The 12,256-nt window shown below is 42.0% G+C and overlaps 1 protein-coding gene across 3 annotated transcripts in view; it reads left to right on the top strand.

The window, feature by feature from the left end:
- The first annotated feature begins 78 nt into the window (after positions 1–78).
- SIDT1 (SID1 transmembrane family member 1) overlaps positions 79–12,256 on the top strand; it is a 95,100-nt gene continuing 82,922 nt past the window's right edge. For all 3 annotated transcript variants that reach the window (XM_054480697.2, XM_054480698.2, XM_054480699.2), the window contains exon 1: positions 79–905. In XM_054480697.2, coding sequence (XP_054336672.1) covers positions 684–905 — 222 coding nt within the window. In that variant the 5' untranslated portion in view covers positions 79–683. The remainder of the gene's footprint in view (positions 906–12,256) is intronic.

Here is a 12,256-nt window from a genome sequence, read left to right on the forward strand (position 1 = left end):
TGACGTGAGACTCTGCATGGAGAGTAGGAGGTAATAAAGAAATAAAACAGGTGTCTGAGGAGAGGTTCTATTAGAGAGGGGAGAATAGAGAGTAATTATCGTTCAGACAGGCAAGAGTTCTCTGCAGGTAGCAGCCTGGGAAAGCGAACTCGCGCACCCTCTTGGGGGACGGATTCTTTTGCTTTCTATTTCTTCTCCTGCAGCCAGGGTGCACACGTATTTGAAACAGACCGAATTTCCTCCTCGATGTGGGATCAGGTTGACTTTTCGAGACTAGCGGACATTTCTTTTTAATGACTCCAATGCCTTTTTATTATTGCTGTTATTGAGGTTGAGGGAGAAGAGATCGGTCTAAATTCTGGCTGGGTAAGTGGGGGGATTCTCGGCGATGAGAAAGGGGGGACTTAGAAGCCGGAGGAAAATCAGCAGCCCCATATCTCCACTTCTCCAGTCCCCCCTACTCTCCACCCGTGACCTCCCGTTGAGACCCCAGGCGGCAGCATCAATATTTGATCGGCCCTTCGTCAGCACGCTGCCAGCCCTGGCCGGCTGGGTTCGCCAGGCATCGCCCGCTCGGCTCTGAAGCGGACGCCCGGCCCTGCACCGGGCTTTGGAAGGACCCTCTCTGGGCTCGCCCCCTCCCCAGGGTGGCTCCGCTTCCGAGCCCGGGCGCAGTGCCCACCATGCGCGGCTGCCTGCGGCTCGCGCTGCTCTGCGCGCTGCCCTGGCTCCTGCTGGCGGCGTCTCCCGGACACCCGGCGAAATCCCCCAGGCAGCCCCCGGCACCGCGCCGCGACCCCTTCGACGCTGCCAGGGGCGCCGATTTCGATCATGTCTACAGCGGGGTGGTGAACCTCAGCACCGAGAACATCTACTCTTTCAACTACACCAGCCAGCCCGACCAGGTAAGACACTCGCTCCCCTCGCTCGACTCCTAGAACCTGCCAGATCTCAGAGCCCCGTCGCTGCTTTGGAGTCCCCTGGGAATTGACCTTGGGAGACTTCGGGGACCAGGGGACGTTCGTTCCCTTTCTCCTCCGAAGCAATCGCTGCCCTGCCCGAGCTGCCGCAACACGCCTCGGGGACAACTCTGCTTCGCCTCGCGCCTCCCCTGGCCTGGTCACGGGCATTTCTTTCTGGGCTTTGCAGAGGCACCAGTTCCCCGCACCGTCTGCAGGTCCTGGGTCCCTGCTGGGCCTTTCTCCAGGAAAGTACTGATTTCTAGGGTTGCGGGGTGTGGTGTGGAGTGCGAAGAAGAACCGCACCTCGGTTCCTAATCCCCTGCAGGGAATAAACCTAATTTCAAGTGGCTGATTCAGCCAGACCCTTCTATTTCATAGCGCATGGGGAGGGAGAACTGCTCAGAATCTAAAATGGAAATTGTGTGAAAATGGACGGAAGCTGCAGAACCTCTGTGCATTCAACAGTCACTTCCTGCGTTTTTGTGCCATTGTCACACGTTGTGCTTCAGAGACGCCAGAAGACCTGGGTAAAGACGTGAGAACTGCAGCCATCAGCTGATCCATCCAGGTTTTGATTTTAAGTAAGGATGGATAATTGTGTGAAAGTTCTAGACCTATTTTTGACAAGAGTTGAGGGAAGATAAGGAGGGAAAAATGTTCCAGTGACTATCCCTTTGACATATATACTCCGATTATATAACGTAAGAAGATGCATATAGTTCATTTCTTTCCTCTAGTGTGGTACCTCTGGAGCACTGGGCGGGGAGAGAGAGGGAGAGAGAGAGAGAAAGAGACAAAGCGAGAGAGAGACGGAGACAGAGACTCCCCAGTGTACCAACCTCTGGATCTTCTTCCCATATAAATGTGTTTTTATGTATCCGTTACTATACCAGCATCCACTACCCTCTAGGGAAATTCCAGAGCTAGATGATTGGGATACCATGATATGCCTCCCTCTGATTCTCACTCCAGATCAGAACTAGAAAACCTCATCACTTCCCAAAGTGAGGGTGGTTTGTATTGAGCAGGGGGGACCAATATGCCTAACACTGCTCCTAGACATCTTCCAGCTGTGTGTAGCCAGAAAGTGCCCTGAGTGCCCCGTCTCCAGTGTGGCACCAAATCCTATGGCACTGTTACCATGGCAGCACAGCCCTCATCCTGCTCTGTCCTCCAGTAACCTTCAGGTTATATGTTCTGTAGTGAGCAGAGTGGCTGTATGCAGAGCCATTTCATGGTAGACAAGGGAGAGGCTGCAGTTTTTGTTTCCCAAACCCCACATACCCAACCTCTTTCTATCTAGCATGGGAGGACTCATCGACTGGCTGACATGTTGCACATGAGGTGTGTTCCTAGTCCTGTGATTGGCTGGGAGCAGAAAAAAGTCTGAAAACTCCATGATCTCTGGAGTAAGTCTCAGCTTCCCCCTAAATCATTGGTAAGAAAACTCAAATTACATGTGCTAAGTAAATCCTGACATCAGGCTTTGGTATTTCTTGCAGTTCTGCATAGAGATAGAGCATCTACTTATGAATTGTTGCCTTTACATTTTCCCCTTGTACTGTGTGAGTTTTGCGCTTGAGATCACCTGGTTGACTTCCCTAGTAAACCTTGAGATATTGAGGGCAGGGGCAAAGTCATGTTCATCTCTGCACTCCAGTACCTAGCACAGTGAATGGCACATAAGAGGTTTATAAGCCAGGCATGATGGCTCACACCTGTAATCCCAACACTCTGGAGGACAAAGTGGGAGGATTGATTGAGACCAGGAGTTCAAGACCAGCCTGGACAACATAATGAGACCCTCTCTCTACAAAAAATTTAAAAAATTAGCTGGATGTGATGGCACATGCGCCTGTAGTCCCAGCTACTTAGGAGGCGGAGGCAGGAGGATCACTTGAGCCCAGGAATTTGAGGCTGCAGTGAGCTGAGCTCTTGCCACTGTACTCCTACCAGGGACAGAGTGATACCTTATTTTTTAAAAAAATTTTTTAAAAGAAAAGAGAGGCTTATAAAAAACATTTAGTTTTTTCCAAAAATGAACAAGTAAGTGAATAAAGGGTTATTAGCTAAGGCTAAATAAAATGAAATGTATACTATCTTCAATTTAATAGTTTGGAAAATGTGAGATCATTTCAGATAAAAACATAAAAACAAATTTCTTTCATAAAACAAATTTGGTTTTTATAAAAACACATTTTAAAAATTGTTCTATTATGCCCTATTTTGTCTGTGTGTGTTAACATGTCCTTTATTTTATGAAACAGTTTTGAAAATATTTTTGAATGACACAGTAAAATGTTGATGACCCAAGCAGTCCCTAGAATTTTTATTAAAATATTACTAGTCTGAGAAATACAAAGCTGGGAACCATGGGAACAGGAGATAACAAGAATTTCAATTATTTTAGTGCCAGTATTCTCAATATAAGCCAAATGTCCTCAAATCTTACAGCCTTCTGGGACCAATCTTTAATATGCAAATGCGGTAGTGGAGCCTTCAAGCCACTTACTGTGGGAAATTAACCTCCTCTCCTACCAGCCAGTATTCCTGTTGCTTTCTCCAGAGAAGACATTTTCTTGATCTGTCTGTCCAAATCATTACTCTCAGTTCCTACTCTCTTCTTGGTTCTTCTTGTCCTGCACAAGATATCAGCAGCCCCTTCTTGCAGGTACACAAGGCTGTTGGATGTAGCAGAATTTTACTGAAGGTTTGGAATAACATAGAGGAATGACATCACAGCACAAGATAGGTGATAGATTAAATCAGAAACCTAGGCCATACTGTTCCGACAATTTACCACCAGGGGGATTTCAAGATAGCAATGCTGTCTTTCAGGCGCTGGTTTGTCACAATCTTCTTGGCCATCCCCTCATACCTCCTCAAATGCTGACCCCCACCCACTAAATTTTTGTTACTCTCCCATGTTGTGCAATTTTTGCCATCATTGCTTATCCCACACTCACTAAGAGGCTCTGTTAAATAGAGATGTATGACCCCAGACCTACGATCTTTAGAGCAGAAGCTTGGACATGACTGGTTTCCCTTTAACCTGAACAAAGTCTTGATAAGGTAAGTCTTTCTAGCACGCAGGGTCATTGCCCACCTCCCCTCTTCAGTGCAACAAAGAATTTGGTTTAGGGAAAAAAGTGGCTAGTTTTTGAGCTTTAATCTTTGTTTTCCTTTTTCTTCAAGCCATTGTTGCTTGCTATTATTTTTCCTGTGCCTTGGAGGAGAAAGTCTATTCTAAGTTTAGGCTTAAAGACAGGAAGCTGTTGTGGGAGCCATTGCTCCTAATCTTTCCTGTCAGCCACTGCATGTCCCATACCAAACTGTCCCAGAGAACTATTTAGCCAAGCTTGTGTCATACTAGTTAGCTGCACTCAGCACCAGGAAAAGTCTCATATGCCTTCCAGGCATGGGGTAATGTAAATATGAAGTTGCCTTAAAAAAAATCACTGAGAGAATGGAATGACTGCTTCAAATAAGAATGATGAAAATAATAATTGGAGGTGCAAGTTAGGCAAGATCATGATTCATTTCATTTCTCTGGAAGGATGTGTCTGGAGACTCTCTTTAAGAGCAGGAGGGCTATACTGTGCAAACAGGGTGTTCTATAACCACAGGGCTCAGCCAGGCTAGAAGGAAACTACCTTGTTGGGAAAGTTGCCAGGGATATGTTTGACTGGGACAGAAGGCACAAATGCAGGTTTACTGGGAAATGAGAATACCCTTGTAGAGACAGGTGGCAGCAACAATCAGATGTTTCTATTTGAGCTAGATGGTGATAAGAAACCCTTAAATACAATCTAACCACTGGGCAACAGGCTGTCTTCTCTGAGGTTTTCCTGTAAGAATTTAGTTTGCCATAGATTTTTTAATTTGAAATATTTCCCTGGAAGTATTTCTTTTTATCTCATTTATTAACTGAGGCATTTATCTTTTAATGACATATACTATACTTTTCCATGCCCAAGGAACAACCCTCAGCTTTATTAATATAAACCAGTAGTTGTATACCTAGAACCAGTTAAACCAGTCTCTTGGATCCAGATTCAAAAAGCCCACCCAGTCCTTAAGAACAATGAAACGCCCATGTGGACACTCCAGTGGTAACTTCTAGCTATATGCATTACTAATTATATGGAAGAATTTAAAACTTCGATATGATGGCCTGAGTTCTCCATGTCTCGTATAGGAATGCTTACTCTTTATGTACTGAGGCCAAGAAGCCTCCTCTGCTGTCCTCCCACGTCCTTTTGCTGAACTGCACTAGTGCTTGTTGGAGGAAAGACTCATCTCATTAGCATATTATCTGAATGATTGGACTGTCTCAGTCCACCTTGGCAGATATAACAGACCACCATCGGCTAATCTCATGTCTGGTGAGGCCCTGCTTCCTGGTTTGTAGAAAAGCTCCTTCTTGCTGTGTCCTCACGTGGCCAAGAGAGCAAAGAGAGAAGAGTAGTCTTTCACGTGTCTTCTTCTTCTTCTTCTTTTTTTTTTCGAGACACAGTCTTGCTCTGTCACCCAGGCTGGAGTGCAGTGGCGCCATCTCGGCTCATTGCAACCCCTGCCTCCCAGGTTCAAGTGATTCTAGTGCCTCAGCCTCCCTAGTAGCTGGGATTACAGGCATCCACTATCACACCTGGTTCATTTTTATATTTTTAGAAGAGACAGGGTTACTCCATGTTGGCTAGGCTGGTCTCAAACTCCTGGCCTCAGGTGATCCACCCACCTCAGCCTCCCAAAGTGCTGGAATTACAGGCATGAGCCACTGTGCCTCATGCGTCTTCTTATAAGGGCAGCAATCCCTCCATGAATGCTCTTGTGACCCAATTACTTTCCAAAGGCCCTATTTTCAAATCCATCATATTGGGGATTAAGTTTCAACATGTGAATTTTGGTGGGGACACAAACATTCAATCCGTAGCAATCACCTCCTACATTTTTCTCAGGGACTGTGAAAACAAGGCATCAGTGTGTCATGGGTTGTTTAGGAGATAACGTTACTCCAGTTATGGGTCTGATGTTAGGGAGGAGCTGCCTTCTGCCTACGCAGACTTGATAATCAGGTGGTAAGTTATGTGATGGATTCTGTAAGCCTGTGCTGTCCAGTGGCTATTGAGTACTTGAAATGTGACTAGTCTGAATGGAAGTGTGCTGTTAAACATAGAATACAAACCAGATATTGAAGACCATACAACAAAAAGAATAGAAAATGTGTCATTAGTATTTGTATGTTGTGTTTAAATGATAATATTTTTGATGTATTAAATTAACTATAGTCATAAAATTAACTATATCTGTTTCTCTTTACCATTTTAATGTTACCAGAAAATTTTCAAACACACATGTGGCTCACATTTTATTTTTATTGAACAGCAGTTCTCCAAGTACTATAAAATTTAAGAGAGAACATACCTCCTACACATAGCTTTGTTGGAGGAAATGAGACTTGAGAAGGTTATGATAGGTAAGCAGTATTTTGGTCGGCAGAAAGAAAGGGGAAAGCCATTTCAGATATGGAAAAATATATCCAATTTATGTTTTGACAAGACTACATCAAAGGTGGTATGATGTATTTCTTCCAGAAAGCACATAATTTCTGATTGTGTCTTTTTTTTTATGGTAGCCACCATTGATCATCATTGCCTAGTTCCATGAATTCATTAGGAGTAGCAAGATAATGACATTTTAATTCTATTATTTATTTTTCATTTTATGAGCTGGAATACTTCCATAACGGGAAACTTCACCTTGTGGGCTATTTGGTTACCTTAACCTACTGTTTGTAAAGAAAAAATGAAATAAATGCTTTATTTTTTTACCTTTACCAATTTTTAAAATAATGAGTTGGTCTCCTAGTAGCCTATAATGATGACCAATGAGATTTATTTAGCATAATCATGAGCTTTTGCATTTAAACATATCTGATATATTTTCTTCCATTACAGTTATTATCCTTATTTAAGTTTAAATTGTTCATATTTGGCCAGTGAAAGGCAATTCAAGTTGGCTCCTGAATTCTTTTGGTAAAACTCAAGTGCTGTTTGACAGCTTCCTTGCTTTCTTGCATGAAGTTATTCCTTTCCCCAACCTGCAACCAGTCATTTCTGCAGGAAGGTCCAAGGTTATTCCTTGGAGCAATAGAGTTTTTAGAGACCACAGTCTGGGAACTAGGGGTCCTTATTAAGAATGGATTGGTAACCTTTTTCTAAGCCTTTTCAGTGGACATGCTAAGAAATAGATCATAAGTTTATACTATTACTTTCAATTCAAATTCAGAAATATACAGTTTTTCTTTAACTTCATCCTTAATGGAAGATATCACATCCACATCTTCTTTCATTCATGCCAAAAATCCTAGTTCTCAACTAGATCAACTTAGTTACTATCTTAGTGTGTTTGTATTCCTTTGAGGTTGGGTAATTTATAAGGAATAAAAGGGTTATTTGGGGAGGCCGAGGTGGGTGGATCACCTGAGGTCAGGAGTTCGAGACCAGCCTGGCCAAAATGGTGAAACCCTGTCTCTACTAAAAATACAAAAAAGTAGCCGGATGTGGTGGCACATGCCTGTAATCCCAGCTACTCAGGAGGCTGAGGCAGGAGAATCACTTGAACCCAGGAGGCGGAGGTTGCAGTGAGCCGAGATCACTCCATTGCACTCCAGCCTGGACAACAACAGTGAAACTCCGTCTCAAAAAAAAAAAAAAAAAAAAGTGTTATTTGGCTCAGTATTGTGCTGGCTGAAAGATGGCCACTTGGAGAAAGCCATAGGCTGCTTCCACTCACGGCAGAAGGTGAAGGGGAGCCAACCTGCACAGAGATCACATGGTGAGAGAGAAAGCAAGAGACAGAGGGGAGGTGCCAGGCTCTTTTTAACAACCAGCTCTTAATGGAACTAATAAAGTGATAACTTACTCATTACCACGAGGAAACAGGTGGCACCAACATATTCATGAAGGATCTACCCTCATGACTCAACACATCTCATTAGGTCCCCACCTTCAACATTGGGGATCAAATTTCAGCATGAGTCTTAGGGGACAAACATCCAACTATAGCAATTACTCATTTGCTTTATCCCCAAATAAACACACAACCATTTTAGAAAACAATACTAACATTACTACCAACAATAAGATGACTGGAAACAATTTAAGATTTATTTATACAGGTCCTTTTCTTCGATTATATTTCATCATGGGTGTTGAGTGAAATTACTGTGCTTTAAGGTAACATTGCATAGACCGTGTTAGTGCTATCGACTTGTTAGGCTCATTGTTTCATTTTACTTCTGAATTTTAGATATTGCACCTTAATTTTGTTTGAAAATTAAAAACAAAAATCTGCAAAACATGGGATATTCAAAGCATAGCTTCTATCCTTGTCTTCTGTACCCCCTTCCCTCTCTTCCTCTACAAGTAACCATTAAAAAATTTATAAGGTATAAAATAAATTGTTTTTTTTGAACAAAGTTTTTGTCTTTGTTCTAATGGTTTCCTTTGTACTAATACATTTTATAATGCCCTTAGTCTCCTCTATTTTTATCTATTGTCTATTCATCCTCAGTGATAAGCAATATTGAAATTAGCTGATATCTTCACCCTCTCTTTCTTCAATGCCAAAATCTAAATACCTAGTTAATACTCTTAAAGAAAGTAATGAACTTCTTCTATCAGATATTCTCTCCATTCATCCTCCATTTTTGGTAAGTTGTATTTGCATTGTTAGAGTATATAGCCATTACGAGCTATATTGTCTTCCTTCTAACCAACTTTCAGTCTTAGTTCTAATATATATATATACACACACACACACGCACACACACACACATATTTTGAGATGGAGTCTTGCCTGATGACATCTCTCTCTGTCACCCAGGCTGGAGTGCAATGGTACGATCTCTGCTCACTGCAACCTCTGCCTCCCGGGTTCAAGCAATTCCCCTGCTTTAGCCCCCTGAGTAGCTGGGATTACAGGCACCTGCCACCACACCCAGCTAGTTTTTGTATTTTTAGTAGAGAAGGGGTCTTACCATGTGGCCCAGGCTGGTCTTGAACTCCTGAGCACAAGTGATCCACCTACCTCGGTCTTCCAAAGTGCTGAGATTACAGGCGTGAGCCTCCGGGCCTGGCCAGTACATATATATTTAAAGTTCTAGTCCTTATGTTAACGTCATCCAATCATTCTGATTGTCTAAATTTTATTCTCCAGGGAATATTGGGTTGGTGCAAAAGTAATTGCAGTTTTTACAATTAAAAGTAGTAGAAAAAGCCACAATTACTTTTGCACCAATCTGATACTTCAGGGAGGACTCACGAGAACCATATTCTCACTTTCATGTTTGTAACAGCCTATATGCAGCCTTTGTACTTGAAGGTCTGTTTAGCTGGATATAAAATTCTTGTCTCACATTTTTTTTCTCTGCGTTTTCAATATGTTACTCCTTCGTCTTCTGGCAAAAGTGAAGATAAAATGATTTTCCTTCCCTTATAAGTAACTTTACTACCTGGATTCCTGAAAGACTTTTTTCTTTAAAATCCAGTAGTTTTACCAGACTTTATCTAGTAGGTCAATTTTTCTTTTTTTCTTTTCCTTTCTTTCTTTTTTTTTTTTAGACGGAGTCTTGTTCTGTCACCCAGGTTGGAGTGCAATGGCACGATCTTGACTCACTGCAACTTCTGCCTCCCAGGTTCAAGCAATTCACCTGCCTCAGCCTTCCCAGTAGCTGGGATTACAGGTGCGTGCCACCACACCCAGATAATTTTTGTATTTTAGTACAGACAGGTTTTCACCATATGGGTCAGGCTGGTCTCAAACTCCTGACCTCAGGAGATCCACCTGCCTCAGACTCCCAAAGTCTTGGGATTACAGGTGTAAGCCACCACACTTGGCATTAGTAGGTCAGTTTTTCCCAGGCATGTGATGTAACATTTGAACATGTAGGTAGCTTCAATAATTTTTTATGTCTGAAAATTTTTCTTAGAGTTTTTAGTATTAGTTTGTTCCAATGCTTGATTATATTATTTAGGGATTCTCTTTTTACTTATGTTGGCCCTTCTTTGGGGTTTTCTATAACTATTTTTCCAGAATTACTTTATATCTTTTTAAATATGCTTTCTGAATTTAAAGTTTTTTCCTTTCCATCTTCTATTTTCCTTAAGACATTATCACGGTATTTATTATATTCTTAATGTTTTATAGACATGGTTTGTTCACCATTTGAAATAATGTTTTCTGCTTCTTTTTTTTTTACTTACAGTGACTTTGTATGGAACATAACTGCAATCCTTGTCTATTGCTCAAGTGTTTACATTAGATTAGTATTTCTTACCTTTAGAAGGGAAGGGAAGATCTGGATAGCTTTCTTAGCATTCTTTTGTTGTGTTTGTGAAGTGATCAAAACATGATTTTCTTTCTGAGATCTGCTTCCATAGCTTCCTTCTTTCATTTTATGGAGATTTTCTCTTCCTTTTGCCCCTATATTCTCCATCCTTCTCAATTTGGATTGCACTCCCATAGCTTTTCCTCAGGCAGGGCTTTTTCTAGGAAGAGACTTTTAATTAGTTTTGCTTGATTGTGTGTGTGTGTATGTGTTTGTTTGTTTGTTTGTTTTTCAGATGGAGTCTCACTCTGTCACCCAGGCTGGAGTGCAGTGGCGCGATCTTGGCTCACTGCAACTCGTCCTCCCAAGTTCAAGAGATTCTCCTGCCTCAGCCTCCCAAATGGCTGGAACTACAGGCATGCACCACCACGCCCAGCTAATTTTTGTATTTTTAGGAGAGACAGGGTTTCACCATTTTGGCCAGGTTGGTCTCCAACTCCTGAACTCAGGTGATCCGTCTGCCTCAGCCTCCCAAAGTGCTGGGATTACAGGTGTGAGCCACCACGCCCAGCCCAATTAGTTAGTTTTGAGAATTCATGAGGCCAACACTGTTCCAGAATGTTCTGTACTTCCTGAAGCATCCTTACACTTACCCAAAAATTGGAGCCTACAAAAGCCTCCTCAGTTTTAATTGCCTTTCTCAGATTGGCCCTGCAGTCTTCTCACTGAGCACTTTTTGAAGGATTTTGGGGTTCTCTGATTCTCAGAGCCATCAGAGCTCCATGCCTTTCCTCTGCTTCTACCCACACAATTGCCACTACTATGGAGGTGTTGAAGCTGTTGATAACTTGCTCCCACCCACTCATGTTTTGGGGTTAGTAGGGATACCTCGTCAACTTGGGATTTTTTTTTTAGATGTTTTCCCCAGAATGTTGGTTCTGTATCCCAGTTGCTCTGTTTTCACAGGGAATATTCAGGAAGATTAAAAAATCTGTGCTGCTATTGACACTGTCTTCGCAGAATTCTCTATTTATTGCTTCTTTTTCTGTAACTTTAAATTTTGAAATAACTTCAAACTTACAAGAAAGTGAGAACAGTATAAAGAACACCAATATGCCCTTCTCTCATGTTTCCCAATCACTAACATTTTGTCCAATTTGCTTTATTATTCACTCTCCTTATAAGCAAAGTATTTTTTCCTGAAACAATTGAGAGTAAGTTGCAGACATGCTGCTCTTTCTTTTGTCCCTAAGTACTTCAGTGTATATTTCTTTTGAATAAGGGCTTTTTCTTATATAGCCATTGAACCGTTATCCAAATCACAAAATTAACATGTATAAACTGCTATTATTTTATATAACTTAGTCAGATTTCACCAATTTTCCAATAGCGTCTTTTAATAAAAAAAGGTTGTTTTTTTTGTTTTTTTTTTTAATTTTCCCCTTTTGGTCCAGGATCCAATCCAAGAACACACATTGCATTTAATTATGATGAGTCTTTTTTTTTTCTTTTTTTTTTAAGATGGAGTCTCCCTCTGTCACCAGGATGGAGTGCAGTGGCATGATCTCGGCTCACTGCAATCTGTGTCTCCCAGGTTCAAGCTAGTCCCCTGCCTCAGCCTCCCAAGTAGCTGGGACTACAGGTGCGCACCACCACACCCGGCTAATTTTTTGTATTTTAGTAGAGACCGGGGTTTCACCATATTGGCCAGGATGGTCTCGATCTCCTGACCTCATGATCCACCCAGCTCGGCCTCCCAAAGTGCTGGGATTACAGGTGTGAGCCACCACGCCAAGACAGTTATCATGAGTCTTTACCTTAATCTTAATCTGGAACATTTCTTTGTTCTTTCTTTGTCTTTCAGGAGTTCAACATTTTTGAAGAGTGTAGCCAGTTTTTGTAGAATGTCTCACAATTCAGATTTCTCTGATGTGTCTTCATTATTAGATCCAGGCTATACATT

The sequence above is a fragment of the Pongo pygmaeus genome, chromosome 2 (genome assembly GCF_028885625.2).
Source record: "Pongo pygmaeus isolate AG05252 chromosome 2, NHGRI_mPonPyg2-v2.0_pri, whole genome shotgun sequence".
Lineage (NCBI taxonomy): Eukaryota > Metazoa > Chordata > Mammalia > Primates > Hominidae > Pongo > Pongo pygmaeus.